Source organism: Nasonia vitripennis, chromosome 4, assembly GCF_009193385.2.
Source record: "Nasonia vitripennis strain AsymCx chromosome 4, Nvit_psr_1.1, whole genome shotgun sequence".
In the NCBI taxonomy this organism is placed as follows: Eukaryota; Metazoa; Arthropoda; class Insecta; order Hymenoptera; family Pteromalidae; genus Nasonia; species Nasonia vitripennis.
In genome coordinates this window covers 20,114,270-20,129,037 of record NC_045760.1, presented here as the reverse complement: position 1 = coordinate 20,129,037, position 14,768 = coordinate 20,114,270, and the positions used below count along the sequence as shown (strand labels likewise).

Here is a 14,768-nt window from a genome sequence, read left to right as displayed (position 1 = left end):
AAATCCAATTAGAGGAGGTTTTTGTAATAGCGAAAGTTAATTCGTCGGAGAAGGTGCATGATGGCCCTACAGATAATTATTATTGACTGTCCAGAGCGGTAACATGTCGATGAATTTCCACATTAAATTTTCAGATCTACTCGACAAAAGCGTAATCGTTGTAAAGTGCGGTTCGGGTTGGGGTACCGGTGTCGTCGTCGACGTGCCCACCGGCACTGTTCTCACCTGTTCTCACGTGGTTCGAGAGGCAAGTACTCTATTAGTATAAGTATATACTTTCCTCGATTTTTTCCCCGTTCTAATATAGGAACAAGTGAATTAGGCGCCAGGAAGGAGGATAAAGGTGATCTTGGGTGACAAGCAGGACTGGGCCCGTTTGGTCTACAAAACACGCGATGGCCAGCCATTCGACGTTGCGGTGCTGAGGCTAGAGGGGGAGCACGAAAACTTGAGAGCGTTGCCTCTGGCCTCTGAGATGCCGGAACGAGGTAATATGCATACGTATAATTTCGTAGTACAACGAGTACATCAGTTGCGTCGCCCTCTTGAGACGGGAAAAATGTTTTGAACGATCCCAAAAGGGAATGCGCGCCAAGCAACAGCTCGGCAGATCAATTGAAAATTCGAATCGGCTCGGGTGAAAAGGTTCGAGCTTGAACGTCACGGAGGCGTAGAACTGAAGAAGACAAAGCCTCTCCCTCTCGCGCAAGAGAGTCGCGGCTATTCAATTCGCTCGGCGATGAACTCATCGCGCGTCGCGCATCGTTTGACGCTCATTGAGATCGAGAGCAGCGCGGGACGACATAATACCCGAGCGCAGTCGCGGGTATAGGCGGAATGCGCGGTGAAATGAAGGGGGAAAAAAGAAGAAGGAGTCGGGGAAATTGGCTGATGTGCTATAGCCGCTCGCCTCCGCGATATGATATGTCTTTTAATACACGCGCGCCGGCTTTAATTGAGCTGCGAGCTCGAAGGACTGCGCGGACGATATGCCCTGCGCTACACATTCTGTAGGTGTCGTTATATGGTGCGACGGTCGTATCGCTATATATTGCTATCAAAACTCATTTGCCGCGCGGAGTTTCGATAAAAGTTCACTCGCGCAATTCGCTAACTTTCATGGCTTGTGACGCACGCGACGGGCTCTCCTCCAAGTTTGTTGGCGCTAAACTGTCTTATATCTGTTTTGAAGTTTTTCGTTATCATGTCTGACGATTGCGCAACAGGGGCATCGGTACTCACGGCAGGCTATCCCTTCTTCTCGTCGTCGCCAGCGAGCTACGGTCGCGGAGTCGTCTCCCGCCTGACGCCCTGTATGATCCAGACTACCTGTTGCGTTCAGAGCGGCGCCAGTGGCGGACCCGTCATCTGCTGCACCAGTGGCCGGATGTTGGGCCTCATCGTGTCCAACGCCGTCTCCACTGCCAGCGAACACGCGGCCACAGCTCTCTATCCCAGGTTCAACATGGCTGTACCCGCGACTGTCATTCGGAAGCCCATTCTCGAGTATGTCGGGACTGGAGGTGAGATGTATACCTTATATACACTTGTGATAATGAATCCAGACGAGTTTAATTGTGACTAGGTGAGAAACCCGGCCGCCAAGAGTTGCTTCGTTTTACGCGAGAAAAATTAGTTTTCGCTTGTTGAAATGCTGGTTTCAGGGGAAATTGAACAATTATATAATTATGTACGATGGTTCGTTATACGGGCGAGATACTTATAAATAAGACAGAGCCAAATGGTTCTAATCTAAATCCCTATTTTGAGGCTCTTCTGAATCTCGATTGTTAGTCGATCCCAATAAAATGAGATATTGGATTGTTGATGGATGTATATATAACAAGAATTAGAAATAATTGCAACTTGCAATCTTACACCTCTATGTTAATTTTCGATTTCACGACAAATAATTGTTGGCACACTCTATTCATAATTATCGAATGAGATATAGTTTCCATTTATTAGAAAGCTATTAGATTCAATGACTCATTTCACGGCTCGTAAATTCATACCGCTATTACGTGAGACTTAATAATCTCGTAATAATTCATGAATGTCTGCAGCCAACTGATTGTTACACAAGAGTGATTTCAATAATCTTGCATTTTTATTTAAGGCCAATGATATCACCGATAATTTTCATTCACTTACAGGGAGCAAAGTTCGGTCGTGATAACGTTCGATGCAAAACGAGATGTACTTTTATTCTATTTCAGACGTAAGGTGCCTGGAAAGTCTCTCAAGCAGTGATCCCGCGGTTCAGAGTACTTGGAACTTTTATCTGACTCCGCGAGCAAAGATGTGAGGCATTAGTGTGTATCTATATAGGTATATATGAATGATCAGGGAAAACGGCTCTTGCTTTTTGTATACAAGAGGCGACGCTGCTTATCAATGATGGTGTATATAAAACACACTTTTTACAAGCTAAAGTGAATATGATGAAGATAACAAAAAATGAAGAGACGTACGAACAGTAATATGGAAAAAAAACCTCGACTGGCTAATTGGCATTATTATGGTAATAAAAGCGAAATTGTCTGCTGACAAAAGCAATAATAGACACCTTCATCTTTATTCAAAGAGCTGATGACGTTCTCCGCGCGGAAATGGACTACAAGATACTACTGGAGGAGAAAACATTGCCAGCTAACCCGATATGACATCTTGATGTAACGTAGTAAATCTTGAAAAGTTACTAAAAGGTTTTAAGGATTTTGTTAACGAATGATAGCGCATTGGATGACAATGTATAGGTGCATAAAGAGGACTCGAGGAAGGCTTATTATTTATTATTATTATTATTATTATTTTCTTTTTTTTCATTACGATTACGCAGTTGTTATGTAGCTTCAAGAGGAGTAAGGTATCAACAATTTTAAGAATAAAAAAATAATTCCAAAATCGTTTGTAATGATGTGTTACGTTTCGTTTTTTATTTTCTTCCAAGACAACCATCCTACAAAAATAGAAAATTATATATACTTGTATGATTTTTTTCTGGAAACTAATCGCTGAAAAGTAATTGATTCGCTTGATAATCATCGCAAGCAGAAAATTTGACCAACACAATATTATATGCTTGGCATGTTTTTTTTTTCATTCTTCGATATACGAACATTTTTTTCTCGAGAATGTTGGAATAAATAATGGTAAAATTATAGCAGTATACTTACAAAATAAAAAATCAGAAAATACTTCACTCACTCATTTTTCGCAGTATCACTTAGTATTTTGCTTGGCTTTTTTCAATTTAACTCGCTATTCTCATCCAGATTTATTGACATCAAAGGTAATTGATTTTTTGCAAGATGTTACGTCAGTTGTCCAAAGAACTACGAACAATCGTTTGCAATTGACCATTTTTCTTAAACAAACTTTTTTTTTACACTTGCTTATTAAAATCGTAAAATCAATTCAATGGATGAAGCATTTTTCTTCGAAAGTAAATACATACCTTAATTACACAATCATTCCATCACACCAAATGAAGGCTAGTACGGTCCAAATTATTGACGAAGACTAGCCGATTTCATTCTCGGCTGCGAAGACTAGCACATTTCACATCTTCGCCGAAAAAATTAGCATATTTCACGAAAACGCTAGCGGTTTAAGTTTTTCGGGGCTTTAAGTTTAAAAAATTGATAAAATTTGTAAACGCCAAAGCAATGAGACAGTATACAAATTATTAGATTATAATAAGTTCTCATACTACAAATCGTCGCTCCCTAAATCAAATTTTTAAGCGAAAACTAGCAACAGCTCAGATTTCCCACAAAAACAAGCATAACTAAGATTTTTTCTCGCTAAAAAGATGCCTTAATCTGAGTTGTGCTAGTCTTCGCGAGAAACTGTGTTAGTCTTCGTAGGAAGCAACGAAATAATGTTAGTTTGTACGTGAAACGTTCTAGTCTTCGCGACGAGAATTGAACTACGTTAGTCTTCAGTTCTTCAGTGCGAATAATGAAATGAGCTACTCTTCATAAGAAGCGACGGTTTCATACGTATAAATGACATTCTTACATGTTTTACGAGAATCATTGCCGCAAATTCAGTCTTTCTTTCGGCAATACAAAAAACTTGGAATAACGACAATAACATGACGAATAAGCGCAATTTCGACATAAAGAAGTTTTTAAGTCACTTGAGTAAGAAAATGTTATCACGTACGATAATTATTTACATAATCATGAAATAATTTGTTCAGCATTCACGATAAAGTTAAAGTAAGAAAAGAAACTGATTTGCATTAATGGGACATCTTGATACGAGTTTAGTTAATGCGTTACTGGCGCATATTTTTATGTATATACATAGTTACGGTATCTCAGTATTATTTTAGTATGACTTTAAATTTTAAATGTTTTAGCACTATAACGCAGTTAATCAAGTCCTAGGGACTTAAGTCATGGAACCTTATCTCTCGATTTAGTTGTTCTTATACAAAATTCGTTTTTAAACGTGCTCCTTCAAGTTATACATACATACATATACATATAATTTCTTGTAGGAAAATCGTCATACGAAATTTGCTTTCCGCATGATAAATGTTAATGAAATATTCAAATATTCTTATAAATTTGAGCTCTGTTATCAAATAGTTGTGGCGGACCATTGAATTATTAAGTCCAAAATGAAAGAATTTCGCACGAGAAAAATCAAACGCGTCATGGGACGGAGTCAAATACGAGCTTTTAACTTGGAGAACAATTGTTTGGCAAGCGATTTCATACGAAATTAATTGGTCTAGATATACCAATGAATGCACATATACAGATTTTATGTTCGTCACTGGCCTTTGATGTGCGTTCAAAGGTACAGTTATCATACAACATTATTTAGTGATTTGGCTACATCAACATTTCTAAAGCAAATCTATACACAATAACGTACTTTTCGACGTTTTCTTAATGGCTACTAAATTAAAACTAAATCAAGTGAACTATTTTCTGCAATAGCTTCTTTTCTTTTCTCATCAATCGAATTTACGCAGAAGATACAAATAAATAAATAAAAGGACAAAAAAAAAATAAAAATCTAACATATGTGTTGGACATACATTTCTTCTTATACCCTATAAACAAAGCTGTCATAGTCGGAATACAAAACTTTAAGTATGAAATCATATTATCGATGCAAGAATAATAAAATTTCATATAAAAGTTACAATTCAGTTTCATTACTTGACACACGTAGGAAAAAACTATATACAAATGCATATAGCCACATGCATACGTATGTACAGTTCTATAATTATTTTATGAAGTTATAAAGTATTTTACTGATAAAAAATTCGAAGTGTATAAATTTTATATTATGAAGTACATGGAAAAAAAATGTTTCCAAGTAGAGGTACAACAAATCTATCAAGCGTATAAAATACATCACGGTAAGCGTGACACAAATTCCGTGGTCAAATTTACAGCGTTACATTCTCACAAGACGCATGATCTAGGTAGATAAGATTGGCGTTGAAATAGTATCGTTAATAATATACTGAAAGACACTGTAATTTATAATCAGAAGATGCATACAAAATCAAATTAATCATATTCATAATTTCTAGTTTGAAAAATATAATTGTTAAATAAATTAGAAAATTAAAGTTTCAATATATTTCAGTCATAAGAACATGATTTGATTTTAATGTAACTCAATAAGTAAAATTTTTAAATATTTTGTTATCAAAAGATTGAAATTTTACTCGGAATTATAAATATAAGGCATGAATACTTTAATTCTAGTAAGCCAGCAATATTGATGCGAATACATATATACATTTATCGAATAATGCGCTGCTAAATATTTAAAAAATGATGCTACTCCGACGACTAGAATCGTTCAGAAGTTTTTCCATCTCTCTCTCTCTCTCTCTCTCTCCCTCTCTCTCTCTCTCTCTCTCCCTCTCTCTCTCTCTCTCTCTCTCTCTCTCTCTCTCTCTCTTTATTTCCTCGTAGTGATCCGGAACATCGATTAAATCCATCACTGTTTTCATTCAATTTTCTTAAAATAAATTCGTATCAAAGCGGTACAATTCCCATCGAAAAAAAATCCGATAATAATTTTTCTACCCGGTTTTTCCAATCGGAGAGCAGAATAACAAACACCCGCGAATCGCAAATGAATAATACATGTCGCTCCGCTTGTTTTTTATTGCTGATAGCCGTTGGCTTCCTTCTGCTGCTGTTGTTGTTGCTGGTTCTGTGTGAACTCTTGGGCACTGCTGTCTATGCTGTAGCCGGTGATACTGTCAGGGCTCTGTAGCGAAGCCGCGTACAGGGGATTCACCGGCGTTGAGTTCACGTCGAACTGCGTCGAGTCATAGACGCTGTGATTCTACAAGCAGAAAAATAAAGGAAATACGTTTTTGGATATTTTTTGTTTGTAGTTTCAGTTATTGGCTGTGAGTTCTTGAGTTGTGTAACCCGTACTTAGAGTCTATAGAACTAATTTAAAAAGATTTTAACGCATATTATAATAATAATATGGCAAGCTCTTACGAAACTAGGCGACGCAGAGATAAGGTACAATAGCCAATTTCATTTTCGATATGCTGGTCTGTCAGAAGCCTTATTGAGGGATGAATCGGTCAAACAGAGGCAATTGCAAGTATAAAATGTAAGCGACTGTTTAAAGAAATTTAACTTGACTTAACGAAAGAGTAAATGAAAAATTTATTTGAGACATTATAGGGTTCAAATTGATCACACCAGCAACTGCCTTGATCGTCTGGATAAATGAAACAAATAACACTGACTACTACAACAAAACGTTTAATCGAGTTCAGCCCAAATATTTACAAATAGATAAAAAACGGGGCAAGATAGCATCATTTTCTGGTAAAAAAATTTTTACTAGATAACTTTTTAAAAGCAGCCAAATGTTATTTACAATGAGAATCAACAACGCACTGTTTTAGAAACAGAATCTCTTTTTCCACATCGTTGCGTAACGATAATTGTTTAGTGTTTAATGTACCGATTTCGTGGCTTTTAGCCACTCAAATGTTCAACTTTTGCGCTTACGCAATACAGTTCTTAATAAAAAAAATACTGCCTGTCCAATGGTGTATGCCAAGTCTCAAAAAAAATTAGAAAATACTGATTTTATATTATTATAGTTATGCCAAACCATTAAAATGTATGACAGATCGTCGGTGAACAATTCTTAATAAGATTATGAAAATCACAGTAAAAGGAACTTTTCTTGAAGTAACTCCTTAATTAAATTACAAAGATAATTTGTAGAGTGAATTTCTTTGAGATTCTTTTCTAATCATAAACTCATATTACTAATTTAAAATCGTATTAGTATATTGTGCAACTAGGGGGGGGGAGAGGAAGGGCAATTTCTAACGAGGGTGAGATTTGCTCAAATTTTACCCGAGGTAGAAATTGCCCCCCCCCCCCTTGTTGCACACTGTACTTTTTTTGACAAGTGCCTGTAAAGACCCGTTTTCATGCATATAGAGTGAAAGGTAAGTTGCGCATTTTGAGTCGCAAACCACTCTCTTTAAAAAATATCAATATTTTTCAAAAATTTTCAATAATTTTCATAAATTTGATTATTTTTGAGTGTTTTTGAGTGTTTATGAGTAGCGGGAGACAATAGCCATTCTCTCCCGCACGCTCGAAATGAGCAGCTTGCCATTCACTTTAGAGGCATGGAAACGGGTCTTTTTCATGCACGTGTTAAGAAAAATATTTTTAGTATTTCAGCTTATAAATCCATACTGTTCATATTAAAAAATCTAATTATTTAAAGCTCGTTTGTATTATCATGTGCGTATCCACCATAAAATGCAACTTAGCATTCAAATACCATCCAAGACAGAGTAATTAGGATTCTTAAAGATAAAAATAAAAACAAAATAAAAAAAATCAACAAATTAAAAAGAAAGCACTAGTTTGAAATTCAGTGAGGATCAGTCTTTTAAAAAAGATGGCTGGTTCAAAGCGCTTCACTCTGTGAAGAGGAGCCCGCATCCGATGTCGTCTCCCTCGACTTGTGCGGGAGCATCTTGACCTCCACCTCGATATTTGAATTATTTTCATCGTCACTGTAGTTTCGCATATGCCTCAGATAATCGTTCAAACCAGCCGCAGCAGAAGCGGACCTCTTCTCCTCAGTTTCTTCCTGCTTTGTCTGTCTTATTTCGTCGCTACCCAGGATACCACGTCGGCTTTTTTCAATCCTTGGCGAGTTAAACGTACTCGTCACTTGCCTCTTCTCTTCAACTTCCAGCAACTCATCATTCTCGTCTGAGGAGAAGAGATTGGTTTTGCTATCGTTCTTCCTGGGCTTAAAGGCAAACTTGCTGGCGGTACTCGGCGACAGCAGAAGATTCGACGAACTGGCTGTAGCTTCAACAGTTCTGCTATCTTGTTGCAACCTTTTGGGTGTTGTTCCCGAAGTCGAGGCTATGGAACGCAGATCCGGAGCACTAGTGCGAACGCCCCCTAGTCGAGACTTGGGGTAGAAGGTTCGCCTCTGCGCGGCATAGTAATCTTGATAGAGAAGGCTCGCGTGTGAAGAGCTCATGCCGGCCAGTCTCGAGGAAGCGTAGAAACGACTGGGGCCTGGCTTGCTTGTCGCGGTGGTGGAGGTCGAGGTAGTTGCTAGGTATCCGGAATTAAAGAACGGATTGTGAAAGAGCGGCGCATGAAAGCAAGGGGTATGGACCTGGTATATGTAGTCGCTGTCCGTCTTGAGGGAGGAGAAACTTTGCTGATGTGGCAAAGAAACTGTGTCCTCGTCCATAGCGTCGTCCACCTGTGCCTTGTAGGAGAACATTATCGATGGCTGCGAAACCCTGAAATGTATAGTGTATTTTAAAGAAATAAATTTTAGATAGTCAACACTGTGATCCGATTTCGGATTAGATCATCAAAAAAGTTACCCTAAGAAATCTGAAAGGAACGTATGGTAGACCACTGGCGTGAACAATGTCAAATACATAGCGGCTGTCAAGTCGACGACACACAAGCCAGCTTGATTTTGGATGTAGTTCAGTAAACCAGCTCCTATTGACTGAACTAAATCTAGAGTTGCGAGAAGGCTGGCGTATACGTAAAATCCTTTACGATCTGTAAATAATGGACAAAGTAATGGTTCATGATTTTTTATATTGAATCTTGCTGAAAATTACCGAGGAACATATTTTTATAACAACTTGCAACAAAAATTGTGAAAAATATAAGATTTGTGCCAGAATTATCATATTTTTTATTATAAAAAAAACCATGTCAACTTACTAGGAAGAGTAAGTCTCTCTCGTAATCTTGTGTAAGGTACGACCAGTATAAACAGATATATCTGAAATTTTTCAAAAAATAAAGTTATAGTACAGAACTTTTATGGTTGATAAAGAAATCAGTTAAAATTATTGTTTACCATTGTAAAAACAATGCTGCTACAAAACCAAAACATCATTCCACCATGACCAAAGACGTAGAAGTCTCTGCTTGGTATATGGAAAGTGTCATCAGGCAAAACTAATTCTAGAGTTCCTTGAGTTATTGTAAAAAGCAATGCTATAAAAGACGTTGCTAGTAGAACTCGCCGTATGCTTGAGCGACTGTCTAGATGACCTAAAAACAAAATTTAATTTACTGCTTAAGCATTGTCCAATTCAATACAAAAAATCATAAATTTTATCAGAGAATAAAATCCCCAAGATTGGATTCAAGAAAAATAATATTTGAAATATTCTTACCAAACGCAAGGCCAAAGATGACGACGCTCATTTCTGTTGATAACAGAAAAAATCTGACTGTAACCCACAACACTTTGTCTACTATACCACCAACATTTTCAGTGGCATCAACTGTCATTGATACTATACAGCGAACAACTGATATCACAACACTGCAAACTACGAGACCATAGAAAGCCATGTATATAGGACTGCTTGTGGCTCGAAGCTTGAGTCTGGCTCGATTGAATCTTACACCAATGAATAGAAGAAATAGGACATTTGGTATTAAAATTATCACATCCCATATTCTTACTCTGCAAAAAAAAAATAAAAATTAATTCAGTATTTGTTTCATTTTTAGTTAATAGTGGATTGAGAAAATACTGACCTGGAATCTCTTATTTCCTTGTACAGTATCAATTTACAAAAGTGATCCTCTTCATGAACAATGGAACTTATATTAGGATCTGTCGTTGTACTCAAGTCTCGAATCTGTCTCCATCCTTCGGAAACCTCCATTTCTCCATCTCCATACATCTTGAAATTTGTACTCCTGCTGTTCAAAATGGTCTCACATCACGATAACACAAAATTTCACTATTGATTAAACAAAAGATGATAATAATTGAATAATATATTAAAAGAGATTACAATAGCTTATTCATAGGATCTAATTAAATCTGCTTGAAAAAAGTTGTGTACAACTTTAGAGCAAAACATTTTTTTATTACTGGGTATTTATCTTTGAATACCTACAGTGTGTCATGGCTATTCTTATTACTTATCATTCTCACTGCTAAAATATTCAGATCAAGGTATCTACAAATAATTGATTCTCTAATAAGGTAACTGGATCTCTAAAGCCAAAACTTGAGACAATAGAACCAAGTTATTTATACAAAGTATATGTACATAATATAAACAATGAAAAGTTTGATGAGCTCATTTATGACTCATTATAAGTTCGTATTCGAGCTTCGGTTTCCAACAACTCTATATTATATTAAGCACTACAGGATTTCTGAAAAACTCGTAATCACGCAAATCTCTCGAGGCAAATCTTGAAGAGGACAATATCGACAAGATATAGTCGCGACTAGACCTATATATCCTAGAAGGTCATCTCCGATCGAACAGACTACTCCAAAATCCACACTGCTTAGTGCTTATCCTCGACAAAACAAACAAAGAGCAGACAGGCGCGCGAGAGTAACAAGTTTATATAGGTGTAAGTATACCTGCGTACGTCAAAAAATAAGGAAAAAACTGCCCGTATAGCTAACCTCAAAACTAGCAATGAATCCTGTATACTATATATGCATATATGCGTATATATATATATATATATACATATATATTAAGGAAAGCAAACAGAGTATTCGAGCCGCGTAATGTCTAATGAATAATACTGGAGAAGCGGGCCACATCACAACTGGGTCTTCTTTGCGTTGGGGGGAGCAAAAGGACGGCTCTGATAACACGTCTATATTATAAACAACGCGACTCACCCACACATATATGTCGAACATCTATCAATGGGGGGAAATCAATGAAGAGAGGAGCTAGTCGAAGATTTTTATGTATGTACAATATTTACCTGAGACAGCGGCTCAGCGTTCGGGCCTCCTGGTGCGCCAGTAGTAGATACTCCAAACCGTGTACTTCGCCGCAACGACGAGTAGCCAGACTCGCGCTCCCCGAGACAGCATCGCACGTCGTCCCTTTCTCGACGACTCGGTGCGCGCATGTCTAGAATACTCCCTCCACTATAGATATCTATATGTATATAAAGTAGCAACAACAAACAAAAAAAAACAGAGCACACGCCACTTTTGTGTACGTCGATCGCGAGTTGACAGGTGACATGAGCGTGCGTGAGTTTATCATCGACGCTTTCGCTTTTCTTTTAAATATACTTATATACAAACACACATAACGGGCTATTGTATCGAGGAGAGAGGATTTATGCAATGAGCGATATCGCGTGGATGTTTATATTCTTGTGAGATACGCTCTATAAGTGTATCGGGCAGAGAAAAAAGCGTGAATTCAAGTCGGTTAATTAGCAGGCTGATGAGTGTTAATTGTTGCGATATAGTTATGCTATAATAGCGACGATTGGGTAGGAACGAACGAGCGCTTATTGCAGACGGTGTAAATAATGAGAATTCATCAGAGCTTGAAATAAAATGTATAAAATCGAGATTTATTCAACTGAAATATAAAATGCGAATAAACGATAAAAATGTGCGTATTTTACATACATGTGATGGGCCAAGCACGCTAATAGTGCTGATGGGGCCCCCAGCACCTTGAATTATAGCTTATATAGGAGATCTTTTAAAATTGAGATTCATGCTGCAACTTTTACAAATATAAGTACTAGGTATATCTGAACTTTCTTTAGTGATTACCAAGTCTGCAATACTTGACTTGGTGGTAAGATGCAGCCTTATAGCTATTTTAAAGCTAACAAATTTTCTCAAGAACCTTTTTACAATTCGTTTCTGTACACGGAGTCTCTCTATCGTAAGGTCAGTGATTTGCCTTGACTCCGACGCTGCTGAGCGTGAACACTTCGTAGTCCACTACGGAGAAATAGTAGTCACCCATGAGTATTGAGTTAGATGCGTGATCGCCATCGTAGCTGTGAGGCAGGTTGCTATAACTATCCATATTGATATTGCAGTTGCTAGAGATTAGCAGATCAGCACCGGCGCCAAAAATCGGACCGATATCCGGGTGGTAGCAGATTGCGAAGGGCTTCTTCACGACATCGTATTTGGTTGGTGGGACGTCCTGGTCGTTAATGAGGGTGAAGAGGAAGGCCTTATCTGAAGGGATGTAATGGTGGCCTTTGGCGCTTGTCTTACCCCAGGGAATGTCGCTAAATCCCCCGCAAATCTCGCCTCTCGTTCCTAGCGCAATGATTGTCGATTAAATTTTTTTAATGAAAAATCTTGAATCTACCATATATAAAACAGCATGTCCTTTACAAAAACCTCTTTTAAATCAAGTTCTTTACCTAACGCGATAACGTACGTCGGAGCTGCTCCGTCACAGTGCCGATGGAAGGCCGATGCCGCATAGCCATGGCTCGAGGCTCTGTATATCAATCTCCAAGATTGTTTAGGAACACCATACCACTGATTTAGTAGTCGCTGGAAACCCATTTTGTCCTTGGATAAAATCTGCGATCCCGGAAATAAAAATGGCCCTATGCGGGGCTGTAAACGTTTGTCCGAGCAGATGTCCGCGTGCTTATTCGGCAGAGCGGCGTACCTGTTGAGATTCCACAAATTTTATCTCATTCATCGACAGTAAGTGTAAAACTGCGATTTTTGCTTGAAACAAAATTTCAGCTAATATTATTTTTTTTTTTTTATTTTTCAAGCAATCTTGATTCATTGTATTAGTCTATAATTAAATTGTACCTGCGTACCTGTACCTCTCCAATGACAACTCTATGGGGACAGCTCCAGTGGGTTCTACTTCCTCAGCAAAGACTTGACTGTCTATCAATAGAAGCCTTACATGATTTATAACTCCAGCCAAGTGTTGGCAAACTCTTGCTCTCTCTTCTTCAGTCCAGTGTTGTGTGGGTTGAGTTACTCCTGCCTGATACTTGGCCCAATTAAGCACTGCCCTCCAGACATCTTCCTCTTCTAATCCAAGATAGTCTGAAGATATAAGCTTGATCACTGCCTCTTTGGGAAGGTTGCAAAAGGCATTGGTTTTTACTGTATCCACAGCATTTTCTCCAATGTAAGCAAAGCAGCGTTCAATAAAAGATGAACATGCTCCCTTGCCTCCTAGAACACGTTCTTGAGCATCCAATGCAGCACTCAGTAGTGTACAGGAATTGCCAGGGGTTAGTGTTACAGATACATGCTCTTCACAGCTACGCCATAGCTCTTCAACACCCAACTCTTGAGCAAGTCCTAGCATCTCAAATATTCCACTGTCTTGTAGCATTATTTTTCCAGTGTATATGTAGTGAATGAATTGTCTAAAAGTCTCTGGATGGACATGATTCATTCTTATAGGAGCTGGGTTGCCAGCAGTTCCAATACGCTTTCCAGGTGAGAAGTTCTTACAACGAACTTGCATAATAATTCTGTGTGCATAAACAGGTGTCTCTTCTCTCCCAAGAAGAAAGACTAAGTCAGCTGTATCCTTGTCCTCTGACAATCTTGCTAAATCTTCCAGAAGTCTTGGGACACCTGCAAGATTTGCTTCACCCAGTGCTGCTACTGCACCAGCAGAACAAGTCACTGCGACAGCTCTGGTTCCCATGTTTTTGGTCCACTAGAATAAACATTATTTTATTATTTGAAAAACATGCAAGATTATATGATTTAGTAATACAATTTACATTAATATAAATAAAAAAATGCTCTAACACTTTTTTATTATGTACATTATCGAATTTTCAAATTTTTCTTCAATTTCAACAAAAATACTACTACAAATAAATCATCAAAATAGAGACCACAATTTACTTACCCAGAATACAGCTAATTAAACAATTCAGAATGATTAACTTTATGCATTGATTTGTTTGCAATAGTTTCAATAAAAATCGTTAATTCTCTGTATTCTCTATGATTCGTAGAAATATTTGACATAACAACAATCTAAAACTAAAAATTATTCGTAAATTCAAGCGAGAAAGCGGCGTATAGGTAGACGCATGATTGAACAGGTTATGGTTTCGTTTTGCTCCTTTTTCCCCTGCACGCGAATTCCTCAGAAAAAAATCAGACTGGTTCCCCGTTTTTACAAGAACGTAATTGTGCACCCAAGTAATTAAACAATTAACGCATTAATAGATCTATTTTTGATTTATCAAAGCGTTTGAAACTTGAATTCTTTTTTAAGCTTTGTGCGGCAAAGTACCTATATAAACAAACTATTTCAAAATGATCGACAGCTTACAGCAACCTGTTGCATGCCCAAACTCAATCGGTAATTGGCTAAGACAAGGTACGGTAATATCACGATATACGATATCTGGGATCCCATATAATCCATGATAGTACTTATATCTATATACTTTTTTTCACAT

General features: G+C 37.8%; 3 protein-coding genes and 1 long non-coding RNA gene across 17 annotated transcripts in view; 2 read left to right on the top strand and 2 right to left on the bottom strand.

Moving 5' to 3' along the window:
• Positions 1–5,217, top strand: part of LOC100678009 (peroxisomal leader peptide-processing protease) — a 59,904-nt gene extending 54,687 nt beyond the window's left edge. For 5 of the 9 annotated variants that reach the window (XM_032599148.1, XM_031929245.2, XM_032599147.1 and 2 more), the window contains 4 exons: positions 135–247; positions 323–488; positions 1,227–1,523; positions 2,220–5,217. In XM_032599148.1, coding sequence (XP_032455039.1) covers positions 135–247; positions 323–488; positions 1,227–1,523; positions 2,220–2,308 — 665 coding nt within the window. In that variant the 3' untranslated portion in view covers positions 2,309–5,217. The remainder of the gene's footprint in view (positions 1–134; positions 248–322; positions 489–1,226; positions 1,524–2,219) is intronic. The other 4 variants (XR_004344865.1, XR_004344864.1, XM_031929247.2 and 1 more) reach the window with 2 other exon arrangements.
• LOC100120328 lies at positions 5,047–14,763 on the bottom strand. The gene is made up of 5 exons (XM_001603929.6): positions 14,207–14,763; positions 13,143–14,008; positions 12,726–12,982; positions 11,298–12,618; positions 5,047–6,339 (listed from the first exon to the last, which is right to left on the bottom strand). Exons 2-4 carry the CDS (start codon positions 13,994–13,996, stop codon positions 12,236–12,238), a joined length of 1,494 nt encoding a protein of 497 aa, XP_001603979.2. The 5' UTR covers positions 13,997–14,008; positions 14,207–14,763; the 3' UTR covers positions 5,047–6,339; positions 11,298–12,235.
• On the top strand, positions 6,179–7,093 carry LOC116417222. Its single transcript, XR_004227521.2, has 2 exons — positions 6,179–6,621; positions 6,696–7,093. It is a non-coding gene; the product is annotated as an uncharacterized LOC116417222 (long non-coding RNA).
• On the bottom strand, positions 7,758–11,092 carry LOC100120355 (transmembrane protein adipocyte-associated 1 homolog). 6 transcript variants are annotated; one of them, XM_031929237.1, is made up of 7 exons: positions 10,984–11,092; positions 10,089–10,297; positions 9,719–10,014; positions 9,397–9,593; positions 9,258–9,318; positions 8,903–9,089; positions 7,758–8,815 (listed from the first exon to the last, which is right to left on the bottom strand). In XM_031929237.1, the coding sequence occupies exons 2-7, from the start codon at positions 10,235–10,237 to the stop codon at positions 7,954–7,956; spliced, it is 1,752 nt and encodes a 583-aa protein (XP_031785097.1). In that variant the 5' UTR covers positions 10,238–10,297; positions 10,984–11,092; the 3' UTR covers positions 7,758–7,953. The 6 variants fall into 6 exon arrangements, with proteins under 6 accessions (XP_031785097.1, XP_031785096.1, XP_031785099.1 ...); XM_031929236.1 differs by having other exon boundaries at positions 10,939–11,040; XM_031929239.1 differs by having other exon boundaries at positions 10,947–11,038.
• Positions 14,764–14,768: the final 5 nt, after the last annotated feature.

Bases quoted from the DNA above. Each gene is read 5' to 3' on its own strand.
- LOC100120355 (XM_031929237.1), bottom strand. From the start codon at position 10,237: ATGTATGGAGATGGAGAAATGGAGGTTTCCGAAGGATGGAGACAGATT. The intron at 10,015-10,088 runs GTCAGTATTTTC...TTTTTTTTGCAG, and splicing joins AAGGAAATAAGAGATTCCAG to AGTAAGAATATGGGATGTGA. The intron at 8,816-8,902 runs GTAACTTTTTTG...TATACATTTCAG, and splicing joins TTCCTTTCAGATTTCTTAGG to GGTTTCGCAGCCATCGATAA.
- LOC100120328 (XM_001603929.6), bottom strand. From the start codon at position 13,996: ATGGGAACCAGAGCTGTCGCAGTGACTTGTTCTGCTGGTGCAGTAGCA. The intron at 12,983-13,142 runs GTACGCAGGTAC...GAATCTCAACAG, and splicing joins TTGTCATTGGAGAGGTACAG to GTACGCCGCTCTGCCGAATA. The intron at 12,619-12,725 runs GTAAAGAACTTG...TCATTGCGCTAG, and splicing joins GACGTACGTTATCGCGTTAG to GAACGAGAGGCGAGATTTGC.